This window comes from Sapajus apella, unplaced genomic scaffold (genome assembly GCF_009761245.1).
Source record: "Sapajus apella isolate SASKATOON/1434 unplaced genomic scaffold, GSC_monkey_1.0 scaffold178, whole genome shotgun sequence".
Lineage (NCBI taxonomy): Eukaryota > Metazoa > Chordata > Mammalia > Primates > Cebidae > Sapajus > Sapajus apella.
In genome coordinates, this window is record NW_022437118.1 from 206,715 (window position 1) to 231,489 (window position 24,775).

The following is a 24,775-nucleotide window of genomic DNA, read 5'->3' on the forward strand; positions in this document are numbered from 1 at the left end:
TCATCTGTAGGGCTGTGTGCAGGAAACATGAACTTATGCAGTATGACTTGGAAATAGCTGCTCAGGACTTAGCATCCAAGAAGCAGCAGTGTGAGGAACTGGCAACTGGGGTAAGTACTCTCTTTTTCAGCCTGTAGTATTGTTGTAGCAACATGGAATTTTCCTCACAAGCACTCACTCTGAGTGAGTGACTCATTCCTGTGGAATCAGCTCCAGGTACAATACTCAGGATGGCTGTACCTTTTACAGGGGAAAAATTTGTGAGTAACTTTATAATTCTTTTATTATCTTGACACAAAAAGATGTAAGGCATTAAAACCATGTACTGTATAGAATTATAAGAAATTTTGCCAACATTGCTCTGGTGTAATCAGTATCATCCCGTTTCTTTTTAAAAAAAATTTATTGGGCTGGGTGCAGTGGCTCATACCTGTAATCCCAGCACTTTGGGAGGCCAAGGATGGAGGATCACCTTAGGTCTGGAGTTCAAGACTAGCTTGACCAACATGGTAAAACCCCATCTCTACTAAAAATACAATAATTAGCTGGATATTGTGGTGCACACCTGTAGTCCCAGCTACTCAGGAAGCTGAGGCAAGAGAATCGCTTGAACCAGGGAGGTGGAGGTTGCAGTGAGCCGAGGTCATGCCATTGCACTCCAGCCTGGGTGACAGAGTGAGACTCCATCTCAAAAATAATTGTTTTTCTTTATTTTTATTTTTTGAGACAAGGTCTGGCGCTGTTGCCCAGGCTGGAGCTCAGTGGTGTAATCAGGGCTCACAGCAGCCTCAAACCCCTAGGGTCAGGCAATCCTCCTGCCTCAGTCTCCTGAGTAGCTGAGACCACAGGCATGTGCCCCCATGCCTGGCTAATTTTGTTTATAGTTTTGTAGAGACTAGTCTCATCATGTTGACCAGGGTGGTCTCAAACTCCTGGGCTCAAGTAATCCTCCTGCCTCAGCCTCCCAAAGTGCTACAGGGTAGGCCACCATGCCTAGCCTATCATTCAGTTTCTAAATCCAAGTGAAAAAACATGCAATGGCCTTTATCAGGTTTAACATTTGCAAGGTACTTTGTAGAAATTTTAGTCGACTTTGAAAAGCCGTACCCTCTTAGAACCAGTGCATCTCGCCTAACAAGGAGCTTTTGATGTACTTTATTCTCTAATGCTTACTGTGAGTTCTTGTGAGGAAAATTCTGAATCTGATTGCATTAGTCTTAGATCATTTTTATAATCAGCTTTCTACTCTCCAGCTATTTCATTGCAATAAATTAGCTATCATGGTGAGCAACATATTCTGAAAGTAGTAAACCATGTCTCTACTTAACAGTCTCTTGATAGTTAACAAGCACTGTAGTTTTAAAAGTGCTTTTTACATAGATTACCCACTTGCTACATCTGTGAAAAGTCATAGTTATATGTGGGGAAAGACTTGTAACCACACACATGTATAAACTAGGCCCTTGGTTTATTTTTAAAACAGTGGAGAAGTTCCCAGGCCATTTTCAGGGAGCTCAGTTCTCTACTCCTACATGTCAAGGGAAAAATGTTCTCTTCAGTCAACTCCAGAGAGTGAGGAAATATTAAAGCAGTGAAACTGGAGGCTGCCTTGCAATGTTTGGACTTAGGCGTCCTGTTTTATTAATAGATGCCCAGGTTTGACTGTGAGCTATGCAGATTTCAAAATATGCTTCTTCAGATTGGTTTATTTCCATAGTTGCCTAGTGAATTTATTTACTTTTTTATAACATATAGTAATTTTAAAAAATATGATCATTCATACAGAGTAAAAAATAACTTGTCTAATATTTCATGTGGAAGTTTTACATTTGTTTGTGAAATTCAAGCCGGGTATGGTAGCTTATGCCGGTAATACCAGCACTTTTAGCGGCAGAGGCATGAGCCCAGGAAGTTGAGACCAGTGTGGATTAATATAGCTAGACCCTGTCTCCACCAAAAATTTAAAAATTAGCTGGGTGTGGTGGCATGCACCTGTGGTCCCAGCCACTTGTGAGGCAGAGGTATGAGGATCACTTGACTCCAAGAGGTTGAGGCTGCAGTGAGCCGTAATTGTGCCACTATACTACAGCCTGGGCAACAGAGCAAGACCCCATCTCAAAAAAAAGTACAGTTAGAAGTTCCTCCTTTTTGACTACTCCATATTATTTCAGCGTTAGAAATTCTGTTAAGATTCTTGGCTATGACTCTGTAAAAATAAATTAAAAAATCATGAGAGTCCCCTGGTGGTGAAGTTTATGGTGGTTTTGTCTGACCTAGGGGAAATATGGCAAATGTTTTTATTTTCTTTGTGTGTGTCTGTGTGTAGTGAAATATCTGTAATATAAAATTTACCATCTTGTCCATTTTTAAGTGTTGAGTTCAGTAGCATAGTTGTTCCTCCATATCCTTAGTGAGATTGGTTTAAGGATCCCTTGGATACTGAAATCCTCAGATGCTTAAGTCCCTTATATAAAATGGTATAGTATTTTCATATAACCTGTGCATATCCTTTTGTATACTTTAAATCAGCAGTTGCCAACCTTTTTGACACTAGAGACTTGTTTTGTGGAAGACAGTTTTTCCATGGACCAGGGCGGGGGATGCTGGGGATGGTTTCAGGATGAAATTGTTTCATCTCAGATCATCAGCCTTTATATTCTCACAGGGAACACACAATCTGGATTTCTCACATGTGCAGTTCACAGTAGGGTTTATGCTCCTATGAGAATCTAATGCCTCTGTTGCTGATCTGACAGGAGGTGGAGATCAGGTGGTAATGATCTCCAGCTGTGCAGCCTGGTTCCAAACAGGCCATGGACTGGTATCAGTACATAGCTCTGGGGTTGGGGAACCCCTGCTTTAAATTATCTCTGGATTATTAATACCTAATACAATGTAGGTATTGGTGTCTCATATATATGAGTGGAATCATACAGTATTTGTTTGTTTGTATCTGTCTTATTTCAGTTAGCATAATGTCCTCAATGTTTATCCATGTTGTAGCACATAATAGAATTTCATTCTTTTAGAGACTGAATAATGTTCCATTGTATGTGTATACTACATTTTATTTATCCATTCATCTGTTTCTGTTTCCTTGTAGACTGTGAGAACATTCTCTTTGAAGGGAATGACTACCAAGCTCTTTGGTCAAGAAACTCCAGAGCAGAGAGAAGCCAGGATAAAGGTGCTAGAAGAACAAATAAATGAAGGAGAACAACAGCTAAAGTCTAAAAATCTGGAAGGCAGGTAAAGTTGCTGAGATGTTTAAGTAAACTAGACTTGTAGACTATATGGCGGATTATTTTTAACAATTCCCAGCTTCATTGGCATCCCTGAATACAGCTTGTCCTTTAAAATGCAGTGGTTGCATTCCTAAGAAATTTGAGTTATCAGGCTGGGTATAGTGGCTCACACCTGTAATCCTGGCACTTTAGGAGGCTGAAGCGGGAGGATTGCTTGGGCCTAGGAGTTTGAGACCAGCTTGGGAAGCATAGGAAGACCCTGACTCTATTTATATGTATGTATGTATGTATGTACGTACATATGTATAAATAAATAAGAAATTTGAGTTATCAAAAATCATGTTATAGAAACAGTTGTTTCAGTTTGGGGGAAAGAGAAATAAAAGACTTTTGGCTTCATAATATTATTTTCTTGTACTTTTCCTGATTGCTACCCTTTGTACTTTCCCTCTGCCCTTTGTTCTCCTCCTGCCCCTCCTTTAGTACCTAGCTGAAGTGTTATTTCATTGTGAAGCCTTCTCAGGACATCACAATATTTAATTCATGCCACTATGCTATGGCAATTTTGTATTAGATGATTGATTATTCTGTATGACTATCTCTGGGTAAATTATAAGCCCTTCAAAGTCAGTGATTGTATTTTTTTTTTCACATTCATGTCCCAACGCCTTGCATAGGCATGTAATTGTTACATAAGTATTTCTAGAAATTTAGTTCTCAGAGACCCACTATCACTATTTGATTCATTCTCCTTATTGTTGTTGTTTTTTTGTTTGGTTTTGTTTTGTTTTTGAGACGGAGTTTCGCTCTTGTTACCCAGGCTGGAGTGCAATGGCGCCATCTCGGCTCACCGCAACCTCCGCCTCCTGGGTTCAGGCAATTCTCCTGCCTCAGCCTCCTGAGTAGCTGGGATTACAGGCACGCGCCACCATGCCCAGCTAATGTTTTGTAGTTTTTAGTAGAGACAGGGTTTCACCATGTTGACCAGGGTGGTCTTGACCTCTTGACCTCGTGATCCACCCGCCTCGGCCTCCCAAAGTGCTGGGATTACAGGCGTGAGCCACCGCGCCCGGCCTTATTGTTGTTTTTAACTGACAACCAGTGAATAGACCAAGGCAGACCAAGAGTGTATTATGGGTTTTGAGGTAGTTTTGTTATTTTTTAGAAATACTGGCACCAAATATGGCAAAGTCATGGGTAGAATTTAAAAGATAGGCCAGGCACAGTGGTTCATACCTGTAATCCCAGCACTTTGGGAGGCCAAGGTGGGCAGATCACAAAGTCAGGAGTATAGACCATCCTGGCTAACACAGTGAAACCCCATCTCTACTAAAAATACACAAAAAATAATTAGCCAGGCCTGGTGGTACGTGCCTGTAATCCCAGCTATTTGGGAGGCTGAGGCAGGAGAATCTCTTGAACCTGGTTGGCAGAGGTTGCAGTGAGCCAAGATCACGCCACTGCACTCCAGCCTGGATGACAGAGTGAGACTCCACCTCGGTGCGGGGAGAGGGGTGGAGAACAAATGCCTCTCAGGATTTTTATTTTTATTATTTATGTATTTAATTTTACTGAGACAGGGTCTCATCTTGCCGCCCAAGGTCATAGTGCAGTGGTGCCATCGTTGCTTGTTGCCACCTCAAAGTCCAGGGCTCAAGTGATCCTCCCACCTCAGCCTCTCGAATAGCTGGGACTACTGGCTACTGTGCCTGGCTAAACATTTTTTTAAAACTTCGGTTGTCATTTAAAACAAGTACATGCTAAATGTAATTCATAATCCTTCTTGTCAAAAGAGTGTCCATTTTCCAGTGACCCCACTTACTTCATTGTGACTGACACCTGTTAGGCTTGTGAGCTGGCTCAAGGAGTCATCTATGTGTATTTTATAGGCATAATTTGAAGGTAGAATTCTTGTGGCAAAAAAATGTGGATTATTAGGCCAGGTGCAGTGGCTCACACCTATAATCCCAGCACTTTGGGAGGCTGAGGTGGGCAGATCACCTGAGGTCAGGATTTTGAGCAGCCTGGCTAACATGGTGAAACCTCATCTTTACTAAAAATATAAAAATTAGTCAGGCGTAGTAGCACACACCTGTAATCCCAGCTACTCAGGAGGCTGAGGCAGGAGAATTACTCAAACCCAGGAGGTAGAGGCTGTGGTGAGCTAAGATCACGCCACTACACTCCAGCATGGGCAACAGAGTGAGACTCTGTCTCAAAAAAAAAAAAAAAAAAAAAAAAAAAAAAACAGAAAGAAAGAAAAGAAAAAGAAATTAAAAGGTATAAGAATGTAAGACTTTCTTTTTGCTTTTTCCCTAACTATAATTTTTAGGAAAAGAAAAAACTCTTATACAAGCAATAGCTTTTCCTTCTATATAGGCAATTAAAAATCAACTCAAAAGGGAACTGGTTATTAAATTTATAATATACAGTTTATTTAATTTAAATAAGAATAATAATGACTATACCTTTTATTTCAGAGAATTTGTGAAAAATGCATGGGCTGATATTGAACGCTTCAAAGAACAAAAGAACCGAGACTTAAAGGAGGCCCTCATAAGCTATGCAGTTATGCAGATCAGTATGTGCAAAAAGGTAGGTTTTGGTTTCAATGAAGACATACATATATTCAGAAGTACTTATAAATTTCTTTAAATTACCTTACTTGGACCAAAAAATTTTCATTTTTGTTCTTCTCTTATAAAATGTTTATCAATTTCTCTTTTAATTTTGTAGGATTTTTAATATTTAAAAAATAGAGATGGGGGTCTCATTATGTTGCCCAGGCTGGTCTCGAACTCCTGGCCTCATGCAGTCCCAAAGTGCTGTGATTACAGGTGTGAGCCGCCACACCCAGCCTCGACTTAATTTTGAAAGAAGTGTTACAACCAGTATGTCCCTTACTGAGTCTCCACTCATCTAAAGTCCAAATTTGTATCCCCCATTTATAGCTTGTATTTGAAAATATATACTAAGATTATTTTGATGATATGGTATTCTTGGACCAGACAATAAAATACCATTCCAAGTATGTGCTTTGACTGGAAAATAGCTTGAACATTATTTAGTGAAAATGTGGTTATGATGTGCTTCCTCATAAAGTAAATCATTTGTGGTGCCGATATCCATAGTGAAAGATATAAACGTTGGAGCTTATTCTAGTTAAAATAAGTGTTTGACAATGATGGAAGTCTTTCTAAAATGTTGGTTTAAGAACAAAGTAGGAAACATTCCTTAACCTAAGATCTGCCGTGTGACTGCCAGTACCAGTGCTTTGATTTGTATTATCATCTGTGCTGTGTCATAATCTATCAAGCAGTTTTACATGCATTACCTCAGTAAATCACATGGCAAGTTGAATTCCCACATTCATGAAGACCTTCTTAAAGGGCAAAATCCCACTCATGTAAACATTTATACAATTCTTATGCTTTAATTTGTCCCAAAATTTTATTTTTTGGCCGAGAGCATCACTGAGAGAACAAAGATATTTTGAGGCATGAAGACCATACCCACTCACTAGTTAAGTGGGCTCCATTTGGTTTGGACAAATTCATATTTATGCTTCAGTGCATTATAAGTTACTGTATACTGTGGATCTTTGGAGTCACTTAAAACAAGTTTAGATCATGACTGGTGAGTCTGCAGGTGCCAAAGGATTGAGTATGCTGTAGTTTGGTAGCATCTCTCTTTTTTTGCCTTTATTCTATCACCTCTTACTTTTTACCTGCAGCTGGATGATAGATATTTACAGTCCTTTGGCTTTTTCTTTTTGAAATGGGGTCTCACCGTGTTGCCCAGGCTGGTCTTGAACTCCCAGGCTCAAGTAGTCCTCCTGTCCTGGCCTCCCAAATTGCTGGGATTGTAGGCATGAGCCACCACACACAGCCGTACAGTCCTTTTTCCAATCTAACTTTTTAACCTCAAGAAATCTGAAAGATCAGATAACAAAGGTTTTTTGTTTTTTTGTTTTTCCTATAAAAGACTCAATAAGCACCTTGTGATCTTGCTTTCACTTCTTTCCAAAGTAAAATGCAAGGCCTTAATATAATGTCTCAAAGGACTTTCCCCTCCACTTTGTTTAGGCTGCATTGGTTGAGAGTGCCAGAAATTTAATCTCTGAATATAAAAGATACTACTAGAGCTGTATTTGGACGTACTGTTGGCTATTTTGTAGATTTATTCACAAATCCTGAGATAACTAGTAAAACAAGATTAATAAGAGTGTGTGTTACCTTGTTTCCCGAGAATGGTACTATGCAATTTCATCATTTTATTTTCTTGCCTAAGCGATACAGATTTTTATATGTGATCCTAGCTATTGGGGAGGTTGAGGCAGGAGGATCACTTGATCCCAGGAGTTCAAGACTTCCTTTTTTTTTTTTGAGACAAAAATCTGTCGCCCAGGCTGGAGTACAATGGTGTGATCTCGGCTCACTGCAACCTCCACCTTCCAGGTTCAAGCAATTCTCCTGCCTCAGCCTCCCAAATAGCTAGGATTATAGGTGCACACCATCATGCCCGACTAATTTTTTGTATCTGTAGTAGAAACAAGGTTCACCATGTCGGCCAGGCTGGTCTCGAACTCCCGATCTCATGATTTGCCTGCGTCCGCCTCCCAAAGTGCTAGATTACAGGCATGAGCCACCGCGCCCGTCCTGAGACCTTCTTTCAAAAAGAAAAGAGAAGAAAAATAAAATTGTTTAAAGCCTTAATAAATGACACACTTTAATACTTAAAGAAAAAGTTCCTTTCTCATAAATTTGCAATTATTAGAGAATCTTATTTATTGAAAAAATACCTTATTTTAAAAAAAACCTTAAGTTTTACTGTTACAGCTCTATAAACATGTATTTTTGTTTATACATATTAGGCCATCTATAGCTTTGTGCTAAGTAACTTCAAGTATTAAGAAGTATTCAATAATTTAGCACATTAGTTTTTGTCAACATTTTAGTTATTGGAGTAATAATTTAATAACTGAATTTATATTTGTTAGACTAATAAAGTTTTTTGTTTCAAATATTCCATTGAAAAAGCCGGGCCGGACACTGGCTCACACCTGTAATCCCAGCACTTTGGAAGGCAGAGGCAGGCGGATTGCTTGAGCCCAGGAATTCCAGACCAGCGTGGGCAACATAGTGAGATCCCATTTAAAAAAAAATACAAAAAAATAAGTCAGATGTGGTGGTTTGCACCCGTGGTCCGAACTACTTGGCAGGCTGAGGTGGGAGGATCCCTTGAGCCTTGGAGGTTGAAGCTGCAAAGAGCTGTGATTGTACTCCAGCCTAGGCAACAGAGTAAGACCCTATCTCCAAAAAAAAAAAAAAAAGAAACAAAAAATGACTGAAAACTTGTTTGATTTACAAATGGAAACTACCTGAGTATGTGATAGAAAATGAATTAACTCAGTTTTTTAACAAGTTGTAGGAGTTCCTTCTCCATTTTGAAGAAAAGGTTGTATTAGAGATTCTCGTTCTCTTTTTGGAAGCATTAGACATTTGCTTATGTTAGCCATTTCCCAAAATAGTGCCGTATTTGCTCAACTTGTTAATTATTCCAAAAAGCAACACTTAGTGTATCACTAAGCCAAGTACTTGGGTTTTCAGATTCCTTCCAAACACACATTTTAAAGTTTTTATTTTTATTTTTAGGGAATTCAAGTTTGGACCAATGCTAAGGAATGTTTTAGCAAGATGTAATCCTGTGAAATGAATTTTTCTCCAATCAAAGTGCCCCAAAACAGAAGCACAAGTAAATAAAAGAATTTAAGTCACTACCTAGTATACATAAACATATACAATAAGTTGAATAAATTCAGCTTTCTTTAACTTAATTGTAGCTGTGTTAATGTAGCACAAAAAAGATGTATTTTAATGAAGATTAAATATTATAATTTGAGGTTTTGGGGACTGGTGCTGATTCCAAAAAGTTAATTTAATAATATATACCAACAGATTGTTAGGCTTCTGAACCAATGACTGAATGTCAGAATGTTTGTTAATTTCTAGATGTTTGTTTCAAGGCCAACTATTTCAGATCTATTAATGTAGGGAATTTTTCCCTAAGATTGAATTCCTATATTTACTTGGTAAGATCCACTAATCTATTATAGGAAGTTATTTTCTCTTGCCTTATAGCTGAGCTATTTGGTTTGACAAAGCTCAGCAGAAACTTGATGTGAAAAATCTGAGATTTTCTTTCACATTCATTGATGCCCCTTTAACGTTTGCATACACTAGAAAATGCCTTCAATTTGTGTGTTACCAGAATTTTGATACTGGTCAGAAATTTTATACTGCCAACAAAGAAGACTCAACTTCTCAGATATATGGTGGAATACATTGTCATCTTCTAGCAATTGCTATATAGACAGTATAATTAAATTCTTTTCAAATTATTCTTAACCTCAGTAATGAGCCTAAATTTACTCTGCTTGGCTCTCTACACATGGCATTTCAGGGTACAAGATGTAGCATTTCAATGTGTAAGGTATATGTACTAAACATCTGTTGCTATCTTCATTAACATTCTTCTTTTCTATTGCTTGGCTGTAATTTTTGTAAAGATAAATTATATTGTTTTTTTTATATGTGTGTTTGTGGTATATATTCAGAAGACAAGCATCTTCATTTTGCTAGCTTTGCAGAATCTTAAAATGTGTACTTGTTATTTCTAATGAAGTAAAAAAAAAAATCCCCAGTCCTGTTTAGCATTTGACTTTTTTATATGTTTTAAATGTTGCTGGATTTTTGTGCTGTTCGCCAAACTTATACAATAAATAAATGAAATATTGTGCTGATTTTCAGATGATTTCTGTTAACAGGGTGATCCATACGATGCTCTGTAAGAAAATGATATCTGTCATACTGGGTTTTAATGTGATTAATGCCACATGTTCTCACTTATCAGTGAGAGCTAAACAGACATTGAGTACACATGAACACAAGGATGGGAACAACAGACACCAGGGCTTACTTGAGGGGGCCGGGTGGGAGGGTGGGAGGAAGGCGAGGGTCAAAAAACTTGCTGTTGGGTACTATGCTCACTCCCGGAGTGTTAAAATCATTTGTACACAAATACCCAGCAACACATAATTTACCCATGTAGCAAACCTACACAGGTATCTCCTAACCTAAAACAAAAGTTGAGGAAAGAAAAAAACAGTCATTAACAGTATAAATTTGTTATTGTAATCTACCAAAATACTGGTTTTTAAAAATATAAGATGCTGAAATGAGACATGATTTTTAAATTTACTCTCTCTCTCTCTCTCTCTCTCTCTCTCTGTGTGTGTGTGTGTGTGTGTGTGTGTGTGTGTGTGTGTGTGTTTTAATGTCAGATGGGTAATGGTTGAATTGTAACAAGCTTTGAGGGAGGCACATCTCACACACGTGTGTGAACACCCAATCATCATGTTTATGAACCCAGCCATCATGTTTACGAACCACAAAAGGATCATGGAATTTTTTGTTTTTGTTTGTTTTACTTTAAAAAAAAAAAAAAATAGAGACAGAGTCTCACTATGTTGGCCAGGGTGGTCTGAACTCCTGAGCTCGAGGAATCCTCCCGCTTCAGCCTCTCAAAGTGCTGGCATTACAGGTGTGAGCCACCCAGACCCAGCCTGTGTTTTTTGAGACAGGGTCTCACTCTGTCACCCAGGCTGGAGTATGGTGGCACAATTATGGCTCACTGCAGCCTCAACCTCTGGGGGCTCAAGTGATCCTACCTTAGCCTCCCAAGTAGCTGGGACTACAGATGTACACCACCATGCCTGGCTATTTTATTCTTGTAAAGATGCAGTTTCACTGTGTTGCTGTGATACCTCAACTAAAAAAAAAAAAAACAAAGTCTCACTGTGTTGCGCAGGCTGGTCTCAAACTCCTGTGCTCAAGCGATCCTCCCTGCTTGGCTCCCAAAGTGCTGAGATTACAGGCAGGAGCCACACTGTACCAAGCCACTTCAGGGTTTTGTAAAAGATAAAACTGGTAGAAGCAAAAGTCATCTGTGTAGGTACACGTTTCATTCCACTGAATTGTATCATCTCTTGACTGAGATAAGATACCTTTTCCCTTGGCATTTAAAGATCAAAAGCCTTTTCCCCAAACTAGCTTTGGACTCAGTGTAAAATGTTAGACTTTTTTCTGCTAGCAGACTTAATTTGAGAATGCCGTTATTAACTATGTTTCAAAAATGCTTTAAACTCAGTGGCTCATGCCTGTAATCCCAGCACTTTGAGGTGGTTCGACTGCTTGAGCCCAGTTCAGGACCAGCCTGGGCAACATGGTGAAACCCCATCTCTACAAAAAATATAAAAATTAGCTGAGTGTGGTGGTGCACACCTATGTAATCCCTACCCAGCTACTCAGAAGGTTTAGGTAGGAGGATCACTTGAACCCGGGAGCTCGAGGGTACAGTATGTCATGATCGCACCACTGCACTCCAGCCCAGGCGACATAGCGAGATCCTGTCTCAAAAAAAACAAAAAAAATGTTTTAAGAAAACTAGACTGGGTGCAGTGGCTCATGCCTGTAATCCCAGCACTTTGGGAGGCTCAGGCAACTTTAGGCCAACTTAAGAGTTCAAAACAGCCTGGGCAACATAGCAAGTCTCTGTCTACAATTAAAATAAGAAAAAAAGTTCTGTTATTTTCTCTAAAATATACAAACATACATTTGGTTATATGTATATTTAGGAATATCTTGACTGGGGTTCCTTTTGAAAATTGTTTCATGTTACAGCACAATTATTCCTTTTAAAAAAAATTTATGATGGAATTTTTTGTACTATCCAGAATAAGTATAAAGAAAATAACCTTTAATAAACCTTTTCAGTATTTAAAAATCAGAAATTAAAATGAATTATTAAAAAGATGGAATTAGTTCCCCAAAGGGAATATAAGCAATAACTAAAGAAAAGTGATTAATGTAATTAGTAGCAAAAGAAGATTGCATCTTGACAGTGAATTAATGATGCAGTTGGTATGGTATAGTTAAAGCATTAAATTAACCAGTCATACTTAACCTTCATTTGTATCCAAAAACATGAGTATAGATGAATGAGTCACTGGTAATTAAAACATAGCATTCAAAAAGGAACTAAAGTTTCCTAAAATTAAAGTATCTGTAGAATAAACACAGCTTGGAATGGAATGAAAAAGAACAGTAACAGGAATATTAGGTTTTTTTATATCCTTACAATCATTCTCTAGATTTTTTATGTATACTCCCACCCACCATGGGTAGTATTTCCTGATTCTCCTAGAAAGTTTTCTCTAAATTCTTACCAATGTAGCCTTTTTAAAAAAAAATTTAAAAATAAAGTTTTCTCTAAAAAAAGAATTAGAAATATATTTCAAGATTAAGTAACCCAGAGAAATAAAATACTAAAAGGCTAAATTAGTAGATTGTACTTGCTTCCCCAGTGATATATTTAATAGCTTTAAATATCTATATATTGGAAAGAAGGTAGCTAGAGGAAAAGCAGAGGAAGAAGAAATATTAAAGATAGAAGCAAAATCAATGACATTGAAAACAGATGAACAGTAAATTTAACAAAGCCACAGTTGTTTCTTTGAGAAGATTAATAAACCCCTAGCAAAACTAAGAAAAAAAAGATAAAACACAAATTATCAGTAACGAAATAGGAGATGTTATTATAGGTCTTACAGACATTAAAAAAGAAGGAAATACGAACAATTTTAAACCAATAGATGAAATCAATCAATTCCTTGAGATATAGAACTTACTAAAATGTACATAAGATGAAACAGAAAACCTGAGTAGCTCTATATAAAAGAAATTTGTTATAAAAAAATCTTTCTACAGTCCCAGCTACTTGAGAGGCTGAGACAGAAGGATCACTTGAGCCCAGGATTTTGAGTTCAGCCTGGGAAACAAGGTCAGACCCCATCTCTTAAAAAAAAATCTCCAAAGAAAACTTTAGGTCCAGATCGCTTTATTGGTGAGTTCTATTAAACATTTAAGAAAGAAAAAGCTGGCCGGGCGCGGTGGCTCACGCCTGTAATCCCAGCACTTTGGGAGGCCGAGGCGGGTGGATCACGAGGTCAAGAGATCGAGACCATCCTGGTCAACATGGTGAAACCCCGTCTCTACTAAAAATACAAAAAATTAGCTGGGCATGGTGGCACGTGCCTGTAGTCCTGGCTACTCGGGAGGCTGAGGCAGAAAGTGACTACCTAAACACATCATGAACACAGATGCAAAAATCATTGAACTATTAGCTAATTGAATCCAGCAATATGCGGACTATGATGCATCATGACCAAATAGAGTTTATCTCAGAATGCAAGGTTGTTTTCACATTTAAAGTCAATTGCTATAATTGCTATATTGCCAGAAGAAAAATTTTCAAGTTAATATATGGAGATGGAAAAACAAAAATTCAAATGGTGCTAAAGGCCTACAAGTGAAAAGCTGTGTCCTTCTCGTTCCCTGCCCCTCAGTCCCCCCATTTTCTCCACAGAGGAAACCACTGTTACCAGTTTCCTGTGCATCCTTCCAGAAATTACCTATTATATACAGACATGTGTGCCTTCTCCAACAGCACACACAAATGGTGGAATACAGTACACACTTCATATATCTCGAAGATCGGCCCAGGTCAGTACAGATGCCCCAATCTCTTTGGTAGATCATAATTGATTTCATTCGCCTCGTAGTAATGAAAATGACAGTGATTTCTCGTTTGGGACTATCGCAGATGATGGCCAGGTGTGGTGGCTCATGCCTATAATCCCAGCATTTGGGAGGCTAAGGCAGGAGGATTGCTTGAGCCCAGGAGTTTGAGAGCAGCCTGGGTAACATAGTAAGACACCATCTCTATTTAAAAAAAAAAAAAAAAAAAAGCCAAACTGGGTGGCGCACTCCTGTAGTCTCAGCTACTTGGGAGGCTAATTACCCTAAAATAAGATATACAACCTTATTTTAAAGAATCCCCATCGAATTTAGCCTACAGATATGCTCATTCAAACACCGAGATATTCACTACATCATCGTTTGGGGTTTTTTTGGTTGGTTAGTCATTTTTTGAGACAAGGTCCCCCTCTGTCACCAGGCTGGCGTGCAGTGGTGCAGTTTTGGCTCACTGCAGCCTCTGCCTCCCAGGCTCAAGTGATCGTCCCACCTCAGCCTCCCTAGGAGCTGGGACTATAGGCACGTGCCACAAAACCCAGATAATTTTTTTTTTTTAGTGGATACAGGGTCTTGCCACGTTGCCCAGGCTGGTCTCAAACTCCTGGGCTCAAGCTCTCCTCCTCCCTCAGCCTCCCAAAGTGCTGGAACTACAGGTGTGAGCCACTGCACACAGCTCCTTTGCAAAGTCTAATTCCTAGTCATGGCTCAGCAGTGGCTCAAGGATGCCGGTCTCTGTTGCTTCCACCTCACAACAGCCCCGGAAAAGCAACAAGAGGGACAATATCCTCCTATTAAGAACGTCTGAAGCTGGCTGAGGCAGAGAACCCCTTGAGCCCAGGAGTTTGAGACCAACCAGGGCAACAGAGACCCTGTCCCTCACCTAAAAAAAAACTAAGTTGACTCTTGAAATGGACCCAATTCTTTAAATAAGATCTGAGAATTTTCAGCTAGAAATAAGCTCAGAGATGATTTCCTGTCATTTTACAAAGGAAGGAACTGAAGACCAGAGAGGGGAAGTACTTGCTCCTGGTCACACAGCCTGTCAGTACAGGTTTCTGATTTCCAGACAGGACTCCTTCCTTAATGGCGTCTCTCTCCACAGCTACTGAACTAATGGGCCTGTGTGGCTTGCCCACGTCTTTCTGGCTCTCACATCTCCCTGCCTGCTCAGTAGTCAGGAATGGGGGACTGAAAGGAGGGTAAAGTGAGGCCCCACACCAGCTGAGAGGGTCCACTGAGTGGCTCTGCCGGAGGACACAGGAGGGCACTTAGCTAAAATGAAGGTTTGGGCTAAACACTGTATTTCACTTACTCAGGGACTTTGGACAGGTAGTGTTGCAAATCCCTCTAGAGTTCTTCCCTAGACCTGAGCTCATGTATGTGACACCTTGGCATGGTGAGCAGGAAGCCAGTGATAGCTGTGTTAACAGATGGCCTGAACCCCAGAGAAACTATGTGTGAGCATGGGCGGGGCCCGGGCTGGGAGTCCCTGTCACTTGAACCAGACTGCAGGGAGGCCCTCCAGGCTTTTTAGAACTAGCGGAGGATGGGGCGGGGGCTTCCTTAGGAGGTGGTGGGGCCTCAGGAGTCCTGTGTCCTGCCCCACCTGCAGGGAGCTCCCCAAGCCTGCCTTACACTGGAGCTCTGGGTAGCTCCTTTTCGGGCCCAGCTCATGCTCCTTTCTGGGGGACATGCCCTGGCTTGGTGGTAACTGAAGACCCCCATCTCCTGTTAGAGATGGAAACTGACCCATAGCTTTTAGTGGGGCCCCTGCAGATGCATGTCAGCGCCCCTGCCTGGAAGCAAAGGTGAATTCTGGGAAGGGAATTGTGGTTCCCTAAATTCACTCTGTTTGCCTAGGGGCCCTCAGACCCGCTGCCACCCCTGCCTGAGATAGCTCAGCCTCCAGCCTCACACCTTTCGCTGGATAACTTGTCTTCACAAACTCAGCCCAGTCATAACCTTCTCTGGGAAATCTTCCTTGAGCCTCTAATTGAAGAGCCTCTGACTCCCTAAACTCCCTGTACTTCCCCTTAGAATTTAGCCCCACATACTGAAATAGTTGGTTTGCTTGTGTGTGTGTGTGTGTGTGTGTGTGTGTGTGTGTAGTCAAGTTTTATGAATCTCCTATATGTAATTTCGTTGTTGTTTTAGAGACAGGGTCTTGCTCTGTCGCCCAGTCTGGAGTGCAGTGGCATGATCTCTCTGCAGCCTCAACCTCCTGGGCTCAAGTGATCCTCTCACCTCTCTGCCTCCTCCGTAGCTAGGACTTACAGGCTCACACCACCACACTTGGTTTATTTTTTAATTTTTTGTGGAGATGGAGGTCTCCCTGTGTTGCTCAGGTTGGTCTGGAACTCCTGGGCTCAAACAATCTGCCTGCCTCAGCCTCCCAAAGTGCTGGGATTACAGGGATGAGCCACCATGCCCAGCCCTCTTTTTTTCTTACCGATTTCATTGTTGTTGTTGGAGGTACTTGGGATTTTATTTTTATTTCTCACATCTCTTCCATCTGGTGTTTATTGGTATCCTTTAAATTTTCCTTTGTAATAAATCAGGAATAATAAGTAAGCATTCCCTGGGTCTGTGAGTCATTCTAACAAATTATTGTAATTGCCTGATAGGTGCACAGACAAAATCAATTCACTGAGGCTGAGGTATTGCAGTAAACAGAGTTATTACTCAAAGCAGTCTCCCGACTTTTTCTTTTTTTTTTTTTGTCGACTTGATCTATAAATTACTGGCAGAGATGTATTAAAATCTCCTACTTTAAATTTAGACCTGTTCATTTCCCCTTGCAGTGTTGTCAATTTTTGCATTATGTATTTTGAAGCCATCTTATTAGATGCATATAGGCTTTTAATTTTTATATCTTATCTGGCTGCGCCTTTTATCAATGTATCCTTTATTTCTACTGAGAGCCCGATTCTCACCACCCCCCTCTACTTATTTCGTGTACATTTTCCTTTGAAAAATTTAAAGGATGGCATGGATAAACCACAGTTCAATTGACTTGTCTATTATTGGACATTTATTGTTTCTACTTTTTCATTTTTATAAATCACAGCAAAGTGAGCATCTTTGTATGCACTGTTTCCGATGATTTCCTCCTCTAAGTAGATACCTCATAGTGGAATTACAAGGTCAGGTTGTATGAACATTTTGAAGACTTTTCATATATGTCGTTCCTTCACGGCCGTTGATCAAATTAGAGTTTTTGGCGCCTGTGTCACCTGATTGGCTCCTGTTGAGCTGTTCCCAAAATTCCTCAGTGTTTTTGACTTGGTGGTTTTTTTTGTCCCTCTCTCAATATGTGTGCACTTGGCAGACATGTGTCATTTGGAACTTGCATCATTCCTCTTAAATTTCACCGGTTAGATTGGGCCTGTCCCTCTAACCTGTCAGTCTCTCCTAGCCTCTGATCAGCAGAGTGTCAGCCACGATGCGGGGGCCATGTCTTCTGTAGCTTGGCTCCAGTCAGTTACAGAAATGGTGAGAACAGAACTCCATGGCAGACCAATAGGAACAACCCCATGGGGATGTCAAGTTCTTTTTCAGTAAGTCTAATTGTTATAGTTCATTAAACATTTACTATACACTGCACTACATATATGTTAACTCATTTGATTGTCACGACAAACCCCAAAAGTAGATATTATGGTCTCTATTTTATGATATGGGAATTGAGATTCAGGGAAAGAGGAATTCTGTCCAACTGGTCACTCTGCTCCTGGGTGAGCAGATCAGGATTCCAACCTCAGACTTCGGTTCTGGCCCAGATTCCAAATGGCCAGCCCTGCTCTACAGGAATCTACCACCAGGTGGCGGTAGAGTCAATGAGCTCAGGAACAACCTCTGGCTTGAGATCTGAAATTAGCCACAAAACTGCCTTTTTTTCCTATTAAAAATTACCACTATCTCTTATTGACATAACTAAAACTAGATTATTCAACAAAATAAATATTAACCTAACAGGCACATTCCTCTGGGTAAAACGATAATAAAGTAAGCAGACCTTTGAACTTGGACCTTTCTAGCCTAGATTTCATCAACATAATTCCTCAGGGGAAAATCTCTTTTTCTAAGTCACCCACACTTGGGCGATTCTCCCTGATTTTCTGCCCACTCTTTGCTGCCTCTGCCCCCTGCACTAGCACACTCCTAGCAGTACTCAAAGCCATAGGATGACCTTCAACTGGAGAGCAGTTGAATTTAGAGTGGGATGTTGGCAGGCAGTGAATGGCCCCCAGGAGATTCAAATATACCCTTCTGGGGGGGATCGGGGGGGCATTCCTGGTTCTAGAGAGAATCCCAGACTCACCATCTATCCAGGCACCCTTCCATCTATCCAGCTTGGGAGCAAGGATGTGCCTCTTTCTTTTCTTCAATCTCCCAATATGTTTTGAGATTTTTCTGCCCACCTTAAGAAAAAAAAGTTTTATTTTTAAAATTATTCCCCTTTCCTTTTTTGGCATTCCTGTACAAACACTGGTGCTTTGCTTGCCCATTTTTTCCTCTTGCTGGGCAGCATTTTTTTTTTTTTAAACTATTTGAAAATACATTTGAATTGTTTAACCATGTTGTGGGTATTGTATTTCAAAAAAATTAGACTATGAAAAGGCCTTTTTTTTTCTTTTTCTGTGACAGGGTCTCACTCTATCACACAGGCTGGGTTGTGGTGGCAGGATCATAGCTCACTGCAGCCCCCATCTCCAGGGCTCAAGCCATCCTCCCACCTCAGCCTCCTGAGTAGCTGGGACTACAGGCATGCACCAGCACACCTGGCTAGTTTTGTTTATTTTTTGTAGAGACGGGGTTTCACTATGTTGCCCAGGCTGGTCTCGTATTCAAGCAGTCCTCTTCCCTTGGCCTCCCAAAGCGCTGGGATGAGAGATGTGACCACCATGCCCAACAGTTGAAAAGGACTTTTTAAACATTCTACCATGTGTTGGTTCTGCTTGGATGGACCAGTGTTTCACTCCAGCCCTCCCCTAGCAGTGTCCCAGGTGTGAGTCGGCTGCCTCCCAGTGCCCAGTCCTCACACTGAGGGGAGAGTCCCTCTGCTCCATGCACAAAGGTGAGCTCCTGACTTGCACCAGAGTTAGGGACCTCCAGGTGGGGCTGGTCCTGGAACAGAACCCAGGAGTGAGGCTCTAGGCTGCAAATCAGGGGATTCTGAAGTCACATTCAGGCCTGGTTGGACTCCTGGCTCCACTCCTTACAAGTTACATGACTTGTCAATTACTTACCTTTACTGAGCCTCAGATTCTTCAGGGTACGATATGGATAGCACCGGCTTTGCAGAAATATTATATTAGATACAACTGGCAGGGCACAGTGGCTCACACCTGTAATCTCAGCACTTTAGACGGCCAAGGCAGGTGGATCACTTGAGGTCAGGAGTTCGAGACCAGCCTGGCCAACATGGTGAAACTGCATCTCTACTAAAAATACAAAAAATTAGCTGGGCTTGGTGGTGCATGCCTATAGTCCCAGCTACTCAGGAGGCTGAGGCAGGAGAATCACTTGACCACGGGAAGTGGAGGTTGCAGTGAGCTGAGATCACGCCAGTAAATTCTAGCCTGGGTGACAGAGCAAGACCCTGTCTTTTAAAAAAAAGAAAAAGGAAAGAAATGTTACATTAGATACAATAATGACAATAATGCATGTCAAGTGTTCCTGGCACACTGTGCTAGGTATGTGCTAAATAAGTAACACTGGCTAAGTTCAATTAAGTAAGAGATCTGGGACATCTCACAGAATCATGGAATGTGATTGCTGGTAACCCATAAGATCATAGGCTAGTTCTCTTAACCAAATGTCTTGCTTTACCCACTTAAATGAAAATAACTTATTATTATTATTATTTGAGACAGAGTCTTTTTCTTGTTGCCCATGCAATGGCCCGATCTCAGCTCACTGCAACCTCTGCCTCCTGGGTTCAAGCGATTCTCCTGCCTCAGCCTCCCGAGTAGCTGGGATGACAGGTGACCACCAGAACACCCAGCAAATTTTTTGTATTTTTAGTAGAGATGGGATTTCGCTATGTTGGCCAGGCTGGTCTTGAACTCCTGACCTCAGGCAATCCACCCACCTTGGCCTCCCAAAATGCTGGGATTACAGGCGTGAACCACTGTGCACGGCCAAGAAATTATTTTTTAAGGTCTAAAGAAGTGACTCCATGTTCCCAACACACTAATTATTTTAAATGTCCTTCTTACAAGGCGTGGTCTCTTAAAAAGTCCTCCCTGGAACTCCTCCCATAGCCAATCTAAGGACCCCTGGGTGCTTCCTAGTCATGGTAACTTCAGCTCCCTGAGAAGAAACAAAGAGGCCTAAAAGGCTACTCTCAGTCGTGGCTGCTACCAACAAGCCCATGGCCAGTAGTACACCATGTCCACTCAGGAACTGTCTCAAGGACAGGGACCCTGTCTCCGCAGGAAGAGTCCAGGCTGCCGAGGCCTGCCTCCCATGCCACAGTGGTTTCTCGGAGCTCAGAACTGGGATAAGGACTCCTCTGCAGGGTTATAGTTAGCCTCGACCTAGCCTGGGCGCCATGGCCACAGAGTCTTGGAGACTGATGTCTTTGAACTCATGCACACACAGTGGGTCACAAGTCAGTCTCCGGCCAGCTTGGGCCAGTTCTCCCCATGACTCAGGAGAAGGTGCTTCGAGAACTCTTGACATCACCTTGAGGTGAGAAGTGGTCCCTCACCACAGCCGCCGGCAAAAACCAAAATGGCTACTCAGTGATGCCACAAGTCTCCCTTCTGACTAGCCAGGACCAGCTCACCCTAGGCCAGAGCTGCTTCCTGCCCTCCCAGCCCCTCCAAGTCCAATTCCCAAAGCCCCAGAGCAGGTCCTTCCTCTCCTGACCCAAGGGCTATCTCATTTCCTGTCTTGATTCCTCTTCCCAGCAGGGCCTTCCATTTTCCTGAGGAGAAACCACCCTCCTGTTACCCTCATAGATATTTAGATGAGAAAACCAAAGCCTAAAGAGGAAAGGTAACTGCTAGATGCGTGCAGCTCGTTAGCAGGTGAAACCACATGTCCTGACACCTTCTTCAGAGCTCTTTCCCCAATCATAGTGGGCCCAGATTCAAATAAGGACATTGGGAGGAAGAGGTAAGGGTCAAGGGTCAGGGGTCAGACAGGTGGGGGAAATAAGGGTGCTGAGGAGAGCGGTGCTGGCAGCTGAGTGAGTCTGCAATTGGTAACAGGTGGAAATGAGTAAGGCATCCTGCCGATGCCCGCAGGATGCTGGGTTTTCATTTTAGAAGGAACTTCCCTTATGAGCTGTGCAATTAGGTGCTCAGTGAATCAGAAACGTTTTTTTTTTTTGAGGATGAGAAGAAAATACCCAGTGCTGGTCCATGGGCTGTAGGCCTGTTTAAAAACGAAAACCAAAACCATAGTCTGGGGATTTTGTGAATTTCATTCATTTGCATGTGAACTGCCATTAATTTGTAGATTTGCTTTTAGGGCACTAACTAGGTACACATAAAATTAACTAATTAGTGGAAATGTCTGCAACTGCTGTCAGGACGATCACTCACAGAGGGAGCACCCCTAGCAACGGTCAGACCAGGTTCTCCTTTCCCCAGACAGCCATGTAAATGTGGGGCTACAAAACGCACAGAGACGAACAGGAACTCAACAGCACCATCCCAGAAGCCCTCATGTGGATGATGGAGCCAACAGAATGGTCAGAAGCCAGAGACTTTATCAGTGCTGACCTTGCTAAGGCCTGACCCCTCCCTGCTGTCAAATCTTAGACCCTTTCCTAGGATACTATTTCCTTACTGGAACGGGGACCAGTGTAGAATCCCTGCATCAAGATGCTTGGGTGCAGGTGAGCGATGAGGGAATTTACTACGACTTGGAATTGGAGTCTCAGGGCTGTAGGGTCAGGCAATCCAGCTGCCCAGCGCATTTCATCATAGACTCTGAGAGAAGAATCTAGAGAAGGGAACTCTTGCTCAAGATGCGGGCTCCTTCCACCTTCAGGCGGCGAATCTCTAAGTCTGGTATCTGGGCCGGCAGAATCAGCTCCACCTGGGATCTTGTCAGAAAGGTAAATACTCAGCCCCAACCAGACCTGATGACTCAGAAACAGGATGGGGCCCAGCACTCCGTTTTAACAAGCACTCCAGGTGATTTGGATGTGGGCTCCAGTTTGAGAATCCCTGCCCTAAGGCATCCTGGGGCTGCAGTATTAATAATCATACTTTTGTGGCTAAGGGTGTGGACTTTCTGCAGGCAGATCTGGAATCCCAATACCAGTTTTGCTATGGGCAGGTCTTGGGTGAGACCAAAGGTGCACATTGGAAGGAGGCCCGTGCTCTCTGGGTCACAGGCAGACGGGCACCTGACAGCGAGGGCCTCGCCAGCCTCACCGCAGGCCCAGCTCTGTCTTCCCACTGGGGAGGTGTGTGATCTCGGACCCTACAAAACTAAGGGCTGGTACTGTTGGTCTGTGGGGGTGGGGAGGCCTGGGAATGTGCATTTTAAGGGCTCCCCAGTTATTCTGATGGTCAGCCAAACTTGGAAATTGCTGTGTTAACCTTGCTGAACCTCAGCGTTCTAACTTGTAGAAGGGGGTAACTTGTAAAAGCGGTATCTGTAGAGTCCTCATTAGGGAAAAGGAGTCAGGGTGGCAGGATGAGGGGAAAGCAAAAAAAACAACAGATAAGCTATGAGTCTGCCTTTCTTCATGGTCCCGGACACATAGCCCTCCTGTGGAGATAACTCACAATCTTGCTGCACCCAACTATCACCAGACACCTGCAAGTTAGCTCAGCGCAACCTTGGCGTTATCAGCACTGCACAGCCCGCTTCAGCACGCAGCACAAGCACCAGCCTATAAAGTCTCCAGCGAGCCTTTGTCTCCTCAAAGTCAGCTCCTCTCTTGCTAACTTGCCCATTGCTTCCTTGCAACGTATTTTCATGCTTTCCCTAATACATCTGCCTTTCTTTATCTATACCTGACTTGACAAATTTCTTCTTACTGCCCACACCACCAGCCCAGATAGTCGCTGCTCTCCTGCAACAGTGTCTACCCCCAGGGAGTTGTTCTGGGGTTAAAAAAAATGGTGCATGTACAGCATTTAGCGTTACTCCACAGTGATTGCAAGGGAGCAACACCAGTGACCTGCTCCCCAAATGCTGGAGGGATCTCGCCTCCAGCCAGTGTCTGGGCTCTTGACACCATCATGAGAAGAAATTCAAGGATGAGTCAGAAAATAGTGAAAATACAGAGATTTATCGCAAAGTGAAGGTACACACTCAAGAAAAGGGAGTGTGGGTAGACTCAAGAGAGTCACACTAGGGGGTTTGGGGTTTCTGTCTTTACGGGTTTCTTTAACCAAGGGGTGGAATATTCATGAAAATTCCTGGAAAAAGGTGGAGATTTCTTGGAATGGTAGTGCCACCCATTTTTATACTAAATATGGGTGTTCCAGGAACTGTCATGGCACTGGTGGGTGTCTGATTTGTATGCTAATGAGCAGATAATGAGGTTCTAGGAGAAATCTAGGTCAAATCGGGCACCATGTTGGGTCCTCTCAGTCACCGCCAGCTTGGTCCACGTGCCGGTTTTCAGTGTTTTATCAGTCCCTGGCTTCCGCAGTCATTTCAACAGTCTCCTTTTGCACAGACACACTCTCATTTCATTGAACTCTCCTAACAATCTGTGAAGTAGGTATGATTATTTATTCTCGTTCTCCACGTTTTACAGATGAAGACATTGAGGTTCAGAGAGGTTTACCTGCTCCAAAGCCAGGTTCTTTGCCTTACACTGGTAGTGTTAAAATTGTGTTCTGCAGAACTGAGGGCACTTATGTCATTTTAGGAGTCACTACGGGAGGCAGGAAAGAGTCCCCAGGTCTCTTCAACTGGGGCATAACCTCTAGCTAGTTTAGGCCTTCAAATAAAATTCTGCCAGGATGTGTCGGTATTGAAAAAAATTTTGAAAAATGATTGCTCTGTGCAATACTTCTTTTGCCTGAAGTCTAGCCAATCCTGGACTCTGTCACAGGATCTGAACATGAGGTTCTTGGGGCTTCAGATTTAACTGAGGACTAATGTGAGAGATATTTGACATCTAAGTGATCATGAGACAGAGTTCCCATACATCCAGATTTTTTTTTAAATAAATAGAGATGAGGTCTCGCTATGTTGCCAGGCTAGTCTAGAACTCCTGGGCTCAAGTGGTCCTCCTGCCTTGTCCTCCCAAAGTGCTGGGATTACAGGCATGGGCCACCATGCCCAGCCAATACATCTTAAATTTTAAAAAGAAAATTTAAAGAAACAGCTCCACATCTTTTGTACTTTTCAGGCAGGTCAGGGATATAAACAGGCAGTAGACTGCAGGGAGGGAGAATGCCTTGCAAAGAGAGTTCCTTGGAGAGATCTGTGGCCATGCTGAGTACCCCTACCCCCAGTGGGAAGGAAGGGAGGTGCTATCTACTGTGCCTAAAACTTCGTGGGAAAGGCCTCTGTGTGTCAGTGTAAGAATGGAGGTTCATAAACTTGGAAAGGAGAATTTCATTTCTCATAGTGTTGCAGCCTGCAGGGTGGCCATGTTGACAGGCTGGGAAGTGTAGCACCCAACCAGAAGCCGGAAACAGACACTTTGAGGGTGGGAAGAATAAGACAGGAATTTATGCTGACCAGGGTGGCCAAATCTACATTTTCAATAAGCTATAGGAGGAGTCATGAATATTTATGAAATAAATATTTATGAAAATGTATGCATGTGCAATTGAGCTTCATATTCCTTCATGGGTCCCTTGCACAAAAAAATGGCAGCCTTAGCATGCTCTAAGGGTGGAGTTTATGGTCCTCTGATGTCAAAAGGTGAAACAGAGGACACAA

At 42.1% G+C, this 24,775-nt stretch overlaps 1 protein-coding gene and 1 pseudogene across 2 annotated transcripts in view; one reads left to right on the plus strand and one right to left on the minus strand.

The window, feature by feature from the left end:
- The window catches only part of SNX4 (sorting nexin 4), a 64,329-nt gene extending 54,282 nt beyond the window's left edge, over positions 1 to 10,047 (plus strand). For both annotated transcript variants that reach the window (XM_032268294.1, XM_032268295.1), the window contains 4 exons: positions 11 to 110; positions 3,104 to 3,249; positions 5,726 to 5,840; positions 8,900 to 10,047. In XM_032268294.1, coding sequence (XP_032124185.1) covers positions 11 to 110; positions 3,104 to 3,249; positions 5,726 to 5,840; positions 8,900 to 8,947 — 409 coding nt within the window. In that variant the 3' untranslated portion in view covers positions 8,948 to 10,047. The remainder of the gene's footprint in view (positions 1 to 10; positions 111 to 3,103; positions 3,250 to 5,725; positions 5,841 to 8,899) is intronic.
- Positions 10,048 to 10,581: 534 nt separating this feature from the next.
- Positions 10,582 to 10,704, minus strand: LOC116543024 (annotated as a pseudogene).
- Positions 10,705 to 24,775: the final 14,071 nt, after the last annotated feature.